Source organism: Danio rerio, chromosome 23, assembly GCF_052040795.2.
Source record: "Danio rerio strain M-AB ecotype USA chromosome 23, GRCz13ab, whole genome shotgun sequence".
Lineage (NCBI taxonomy): Eukaryota > Metazoa > Chordata > Actinopteri > Cypriniformes > Danionidae > Danio > Danio rerio.
Genome location: NC_141043.1, coordinates 42933702 through 42941777, shown reverse-complemented (window position 1 = coordinate 42941777; position 8076 = coordinate 42933702). Strand labels below are relative to the sequence as shown.

At 31.9% G+C, this 8076-nt stretch overlaps 1 protein-coding gene and 1 long non-coding RNA gene across 3 annotated transcripts; one reads left to right on the top strand and one right to left on the bottom strand.

The window, feature by feature from the left end:
• Positions 1-2253: 2253 nt before the first annotated feature.
• Positions 2254-4941, bottom strand: g0s2 (G0/G1 switch 2). Of its 2 annotated transcripts, XM_087306057.1 has the most exons (3): positions 4678-4941; positions 3641-4594; positions 2254-2868 (listed from the first exon to the last, which is right to left on the bottom strand). In XM_087306057.1, the coding sequence occupies exons 2-3, from the start codon at positions 3775-3777 to the stop codon at positions 2517-2519; spliced, it is 489 nt and encodes a 162-aa protein (XP_087162183.1). In that variant the 5' UTR covers positions 3778-4594; positions 4678-4941; the 3' UTR covers positions 2254-2516. The 2 variants fall into 2 exon arrangements, with proteins under 2 accessions (XP_087162183.1, NP_001122215.1); NM_001128743.1 differs by lacking the exon at positions 4678-4941 and having other exon boundaries at positions 2456-2868; positions 3641-3826.
• Positions 2754-5181, top strand: LOC147838274 (uncharacterized). The gene is made up of 2 exons (XR_015524103.1): positions 2754-2890; positions 4944-5181. It is a non-coding gene; the product is annotated as an uncharacterized LOC147838274 (long non-coding RNA).
• The last annotated feature ends 2895 nt before the right edge of the window (positions 5182-8076 follow it).

The following is an 8076-nucleotide window of genomic DNA, read 5'->3' as shown; positions in this document are numbered from 1 at the left end:
GTTGTTATAAATGTATCTTCATTAGTCAACATTTGGTGTTATGTTATGGTTGTTTCATAACTGTTTTTATTATTATTATTCTGTATGTTAAAAAACAGCAAATTATACTATATATTTAACATGTCATAAACTTACTGTTATTTTAAAATTTGCCAAATAAAATGTCCTAAGACAAGAATAGGTGTTGTTTAGGTTTTATGTCAACCTACTGTAGGTTTTAGGTTGACTTCAGCAGGTATAGGCTACATACATCATAGGGAGTATTTAATGACCCAAATCAAGTAAAACGTCTCTTACTCAAGTACTTTTAGCATGCAAAAGTCACATTTAGGTATATAAAATACAGTTTCCAACAACAAAATTTTGTCTTGTGAAAAAGACCAGTGTGGTGGTGAGGAAAAAAAGTAATGTCGAGTTATATATATTTATCAAGTTGTCATAATATTTAGTCATTCGATTATGTGACCGCTAGATGGCGTTCGTTTCAAAGGAGCGCTACCCTGTACTAAAATGGCGACTCTATTGACGCATTCCTTCCAATAGACAACATCAGGGTAGGCGACATCTAATGTTTTTTTTTTTGTTTTTTTTTTCACATCTAATGTATATAGCTATGGGCGCTAACTAGTATTTACGTCGTATCATGCTCAACTCTTAATACTCTTTTACGCACTTTAAAAGTCTTTGCGTGATTTCAGAGATATATTAAAGCACATATGAAGTAACAGTGGCGTCTCCACCATTGAGTTACACAATGCAGCATTTAGCTCGCTCGTAAACATCGCTGCTGTCCTCAGATCATTGTCTGAGCAGAAGTTTCATCATTAGCCCTGACTGTCAGATGCTCTTCATCTCAGGAGCTGTATTTTTAGATGCTTGACAACAGATATAAGGTGAGTTATGGCTGGAGTGGAATTTTTTAAAAGCCATTTTAAGGACAAAATTATTAGCTCCTTTAAGCAATATTTTTTTCTGATAGTCTGAACAAACCATCATTATACATTAACTTGCTTAATTATCCTAACCTGTTTCCCTAATTAACCTAGTTTAGCCTTTAAATGTCACTTTAAGCTGTATAGAAGTGTCTTGAAAAATATCTAGTCAAATATTATTTACTGTCATCGTGATAAATCAGTTATTAGAAATGAGTTATTAAAACTATTATGTTTAGAAATGTGTTGAATACATCTACTCTCCCTTAAAAAGAAATTGGGGAAAAAAATAAACGGGGCTAATAATTCTGACTTTAACTGTAGGTCTAAATCATTCATGAAATTGTTCAATTTAACATACATTTTCAGTAAAATAAAGATTTTTATTTTTTTTGATAAAATTTGCTAGACAGATTTTGACAACTAGTTCAACATTTTTGTATGTAAAGACTCAAATAATGAAATGAGTACTATTAGTTTTATATGGCATGACTATTCAGCATTCACAAGTTTAGTTCATTTTGACTGACATGAAATAAGCAAATGAGAATGCTATAAATATCAGAGAATTGTATGAAAGCAACTGATGCATGTCCAAAAGCATTTGCAATGTGTTGGAAGGAATGAAAAACTGCTACTGTGATGTGCACAAATGACTAATTGTTTTGAGAAATGCATTAACTGTTGTGCAAATGTAAATAGTGCAGTTAGAAATGCACCAAAGCGACTGAGAAAAACTGTACAACAAACACAAACCTCCTTTGAGTAGAGCTGTGCACAACTGTAAACAATAGTGCAATACATATCGGAACTGAACCTACAACATACAATGATCTGTATATCATTTATTAAATTGTTCAATTCAGAAGACATTTTCGAGAAAAAAAAAAGATTTTTTGTTAATAAAATTAGCTTGACAGATTTTGACAACTAGTTCAACATTTTTGTATGTAATCTCTCAATTAATGAAAATAGGACTTTTATTTTTATATGGAATGACTATTCAGCATTTACAAGTTTAGTTAATTTTGACTGACATGACATAAGCAGATGATAATGTTAAGACAGCAGAGAGTTGTATGAAAGCAGTTGATGCATGACCAATAGCATTTGCAATGTGTTGGAAGGAATGAGAAACTGCTACTGTGATGTGCACAAATGACTAATTGTTTTGAGAAATGCATTAACTGTTGTGCAAATGTAAATAGTGTTGCGATAAAACGCACCAAAGCGACTGAGAAAAACTGTAACCATTAGTGTGTGCATATTCAAATAAAATACACAAATCATAGCATTAAACGACCACCCCAGACCACACAGATCGAGCAAATATAGCTTTATTTCACAGCAGTGAAATCTAGCACACTCTACACACGACTCTATACATCCTTTATAAATAATACATCATCTGTTTTATCATACAAAAAATACATCATTACACCATCAGAGCAGACATACGTAACAGTCCTAATCGATCAAGTCATTTATCCCAGTTCATCAGTTGTTCCTCAATGACATGCTTCACCAGTCAGTGCACAAGCAGACCTCCATTCCGGTTCAACTTCCTTCATAAATGCATGAGCTTTATGACGCGTGAGCTCTGAAGCTCATCCTCCGCTGTCTGTTTGAGGGAAGCTCCTTGGCTTTTGCCTCCATCACCGCATCCATTTCTTCATCTTCAGGAATGCTGGTCTGCGGTTCCTGGACCTGCTGCTTTACTGGCAGGACCTCCCGCACCTTCAGCATGTCAAAGTCTGGTTCCTCGTGGTCCGGGAAGAGGGAAGATGCCACCTGGACCACTCCGCTCACCATTCCCAGGACCGCAAATGTGCCGCCCACCAGGTAGATCTTCAGAGAGCCTTTTGAGGGACCAGCGCTCAGCATTTCCTTGGCGAAAGGGATGAGCTCATGCATGGTGTCCATTCTGGAGTTTTGTCTAAGGGAGAAAGCAAGGAAAAGTAAGTATGTGAAGATAAAACTAAATTAGTTTGATACGCTGTAGTAAATTATATATAAATATAAAAGAAAAAAATTGATGTGCTGTTTAGAAAACTAAATTTTTGTATTTATTTTATTTTATTTATATTTATTTACATATTTATTTAAAAATTCATAGATTTTATCATTAAAATAATACAATAATTCATAAAAATATTAAACTAATTTTTTTTCTAATTAATAATAATGATAATAACAATAATAATAATAATAATAGTTATTATTATAACAGTAATAATAGTTATTATTATTATACATAAAAAATGTTTTCCATATTTAGTGCACTTGCAGTGCATTTTAATCCCTATCACACTAAGTTTTGATATTTTTATATTCATTTATTCATATTGTTTTGAGTATACAGAGAATATCTGATCATAATTTTCCCTTCTCAAACATTTGCATGATTAGGTGGAAAATCAATTCAACATAAACACAGAAAAGGCTCTTCATGCATCAAAAGAGGATTCAGGGAAACAGAACTACATTTTTCAGCCTTAAATATAGGTTATAATAAAATAAAAATAAGAAATTGTCACAATAAAATACGTACAACACTACAGACGTTAAAATTGAATATCATTCCCTTTCTAATAGCCTGTGGTGTATAATTTGCAAGTCTGAATAAAGACAGTACAGCACGATGTCGGATATAATAGTGTAACAGTTAAATATACTCATTTATACTCAGATAAAGTACATATACTCACTTGTCGAAGGTTAAAGAACCCGCTCGGATGATAATTCCTTGTTTGTCGGTGGTTATCCTCAGAGTTTCTGTGGGTGTCGAACATTCAGACTCTGCTTTTTTAAAGCTGGCGATCTTCTGACTCCGCCCACACCTCATGAATATTAATGAGGCTGGAAAGCAGATGCAACTTTTGCCCCTTTTGCTTCATGTGAACGCTGAGTGATTTCAGTGCTGCTGGCGAAATTAAAATCTCCGTCAGCCAAAAAAAAAAAAAAAAAAAAAAAGCAGACGAAGCCAGTGTTATGATCACGTGACGCCATAAACGCACCGTACGTGAGGAGCGTGTATGATATATGTTTTTATTATTATTAAGGACGCGATGACACAGTCGATATGGTTAATACTAAATCTACAGCTTCACAGTTCACCGATCGGTTTTATGGCGTGATAAGGAGAGGTGAAACACTTTACAGTGCCGTGTTTAACAACAAATGCTGATTTATTCAGATGAAGACGTGATATGATATGTAAACAAGACGTGAGGAACCTGCAATCTGAAGTAATATATACTGTGGTGGTACTACTAAACCTCATACTGTACATAGTATGTTGACTTGGGCTAAATCGAGCTTTTGGGTTAAAAGAATAATACCATGGTGTCAAATAAAACGGGTACTTATTATTGCAATTTCTGTAAAAAATTAAATTGATTATATATACAGTATTTACCCCGAAATACATTTTAAAATATCCTAAATCAAACAAAAAGTGCTCAGGGGTAGCTTAAATAATGTCAGTGCTCTTTGGGTAAAAGATTCATCAGGTCAAACAGCAAAAATTAGTCCAAGGCACTGGAAAAAAAAGATTTTTATACATTTAAAAAAATTATTTTATTATAAGAGAGTAAAAATAAATATATTTTTGCTTTTAATTATATATGTTGTTGCGTCTCACAGTTGCAAAAATATGTATACTTGTCATCAAAGTTTAAACTAGATTATTAGGTAAGTTAGGGTAATTAGGCAAGTCATTTTAACTATGGTTTGTTCTGTAGACAGTCGAAAATAGTTTAAGAGGGCTAATAATATTGATGTTAAAAATAAAAAACTGCTTTCATTCTAGCCGAAATAAAACAAATAATTTCTCCAGAAAAAAAAATATTATTGGAAATACGGTTAAAAATTCCTTGCTCTGTAAAAAAAAACATTTGGAAAATAATTGAAAAAGAAAATTCACAGGAGGGCGAATCATTTTGACTGTATTTTTCTTTTATTCTATATATATAAATATGGGAAATCCCATTGTTTCTTTTGTTTATACAGCAAATGAGACTCTGACAGGAGACTCTGCCACATCACTGATGACCTTTCCTCCACTGGCCTCTGCTCATCATCAACCTGCTGAATTAGAGAACCATGCAATCACACAGCAGACCTTCACTGCAGACCTTTACTCCTTCACTAGATATTTAATGAAAATTATAAAGAACAAAATTTATATTATATCGAATATTCTGTCATTTTGTATGTTTGTTGTACTTTAAAGCAGTGAATAGGAAAATTATTATCCTTGTTATTAATAATAATCATAACAGTAATAATGAGATCATTTTAAATTTGAATAAAATAAACAAATTAAATACAATTTGGCATTATAGAAAATATTTACATGTTATATTATTTGCAGGTTTTATATTTATGAATACTAAATCTCTCAAAAATGAAGTTTATGATTTTTTGTACATTTTATATTAATATTCATTCAATAATTAATTTTCTTTTCCGCTATGTCAGTTTATTAATCTGGATTTGCTACAGCGGAATGAACCGCCAACTTATCCGGCATATGTTTTATGCAGCAGATGCTCTTCCAGCTGCAACCCATCACTGGGAAACATCCATACACACCCATTTACACACATACACCATGGACAATTTAGCCTACCCAATTCACCTGTACTGCATATTTTTTAGACTTGTGGGAGAAACCAGAGCACGCCAACACAGGGAGAAGATGCAAACTCCATAATAATAATAATAATAATAATAATAATAATAATAATAATAACAATAATAATAATAACAACAACAATAGATACATATAATAATAATAATAACAACAACAACAATAGATACATATAATAATAATAAAAATAAAAATAACAATAGATACATATAATAATAATAATAAAAATAAAAATAACAATAGATACATATAATAATAATAATAATAATAATAATAATAATAATAATAATAATATAAGCTAATATAAAATGTTAGTAAAAAAAAATTGGGTATTATATAAAATATTAACGGCAAATTAATTAGATTTTTTTAATAACACTAATTAACATCTCTATATATTATCTCTATAATAATAATAATAATAAGATTGGGGCTGCACGATGGCGCATTGGGTAGCACGTTCGCTTCACAGCAAGAAGGTCGCTGGTTCAAGCCTCAACTGGGTCAGTTGGCGTTTCTGTGTGGAGTTTGCATGTTCTCCTCGTGTTTGCGTGGGTTTCTTCTGGGTGCTCCGGTTTCCCCCACAAGTCCAAAAATAAAAACATGTGGTACAGTGTGTGTGAAAGAGTGTGTCTGTATGTTTCCCAGTGATGGGTTGCAGCTGGAAGAGCATCCGCTGTATAAAACATATGCTGGATAAGTTAGCGGTTCATTCCACTTCGACTTAGTCCCCTGATTAATAAAGGGACTATGTCGAAAAGAAAATGAAAGAATGAATAATAATAGTAAAAATAATAATAATAATATATACGCTTTAAAAATTAAACACACACACATTTATATTATTATTATCTTATTATTATATTACAGCATTGCTTTAAGAAGTCTTTCAAATAAAAATAACATTTTTAAATTATTATGCTTTTCATTAATATTGAGTTGGTCAGAATTATTAACCCCCCTGAATTATTTTTTTCCCCAATTTCTGTTTAACGTAGGGAAGATTTTTTTTCAGCACATTTCTAAACATAATAGCTTTAATAACTCAACTCTAATAACTGATTTATTTCATCTTAAAATGGCATTTAAAAAATTTAAAACTGCTTTTTTTCTAGCCAAATTAAAACAAATCAGACTTTGTCCAGAAGAAAAAATATTATCAGACATACTGTGAAAATGTCCTTGCTCTGTTAAACATCATTTGGGAAATATTCAAAAAAGAAAACAAAAATTCAAGGGAGAGCGAATAATTCTGACTTTAACTGTAGATGTATATAATGTTAAAATATGATCAACAGTATTAAGCACTTTCATCAGCAGGTTAAAAGCATTGCACGAGTCGGTGATTGTTCATTAAATGAGTTCGTAAACAGCAAACATGCTGACCTTTCACTTTAGCAGCCATTCAGAAGCACATCCTTTAAACTGGAGTAAAAAGGCTGATTGCTGCGTCTCTGGAGAGGCTGTTTGCGTATGAGGTGAGAGGCCGGATGAATGTTGGCTAAAGGACTCACTGTAGATTCACAGGCTGTAGTGCTGCTGATTGAGGACTTCTGACCCGCTTCGCTCTGGTGTGTGTGTCCTAATGCTCTTTTCTCTACATGCACAGACACTGTTGAGAAACCCAGCTGAAGCAGCAGACGTGACGGTTCACACTGTACACAGAACACACTCACTAGACAAGAACACCATGCACAATCATCACATATACTGCACATTAGCACTGCTACTCATCAGACCGGTGAGGTGACTTGTTTTGGGTTTGAGTGTAAATTAATTGCTTTTAATTGGATTTTTTTTTCTCAATGATATAATAATAAAATAATATATAATATATATAATAATAATATATCATTCAATATAATATATTATAATTAAATAAAAAATCTATAAAATAAAAATAAATTAAAAAATTAAATAAATAAATATATAATAATGACATTATAAGCTAAATTTAATAACTTAATGGCTTGTTTTTGGGTCTTTTTCTTGTTTTTTATCTATTTAAAAAAATTAATTAGTTTTATTTGGTGATTTTTTTAAATGAATTAGTTTTACTTGGTAAATAGTTTCATTCAGATCGAAAAGTAAAAAAAAAAAAAAAAAGATATTATATTAAGATATATACCAAGGGGTCAATATACATGGCTGGGCTGGTATAGTCAAACCTTACCCAGCAAGCAATAGCCGTCATTTCACTGGCTAGGTGAAGTATAGACCAGATCTAGCCCGGCTATGTGTAACCCAATTTTAGCCAGAATAACCTTAAATTTGGTTGCATATTTTTTTTTTTGCAAAATAAAGCTTATGATATGAATTATACTCCATTATGTAAGCGAAGTGAATAACGTTTATGACGTACCTGCAAGTAATAGACGTAGTTTCAGTTTCTCGGTGAAGTATAGACCAGATCTAGTCCGGCTAAGTGTAATTCAAATTTTAGCTCGAAAAACCTTAAATTAGGTTGCATGTTGTTTTTGGCTAAATAAA

Bases quoted from the DNA above. Each gene is read 5' to 3' on its own strand.
- g0s2 (XM_087306057.1), bottom strand. From the start codon at position 3,777: ATGAGGTGTGGGCGGAGTCAGAAGATCGCCAGCTTTAAAAAAGCAGAG. The intron at 2,869-3,640 runs GTGAGTATATGT...TTTCTCCCTTAG, and splicing joins GGTTCTTTAACCTTCGACAA to ACAAAACTCCAGAATGGACA.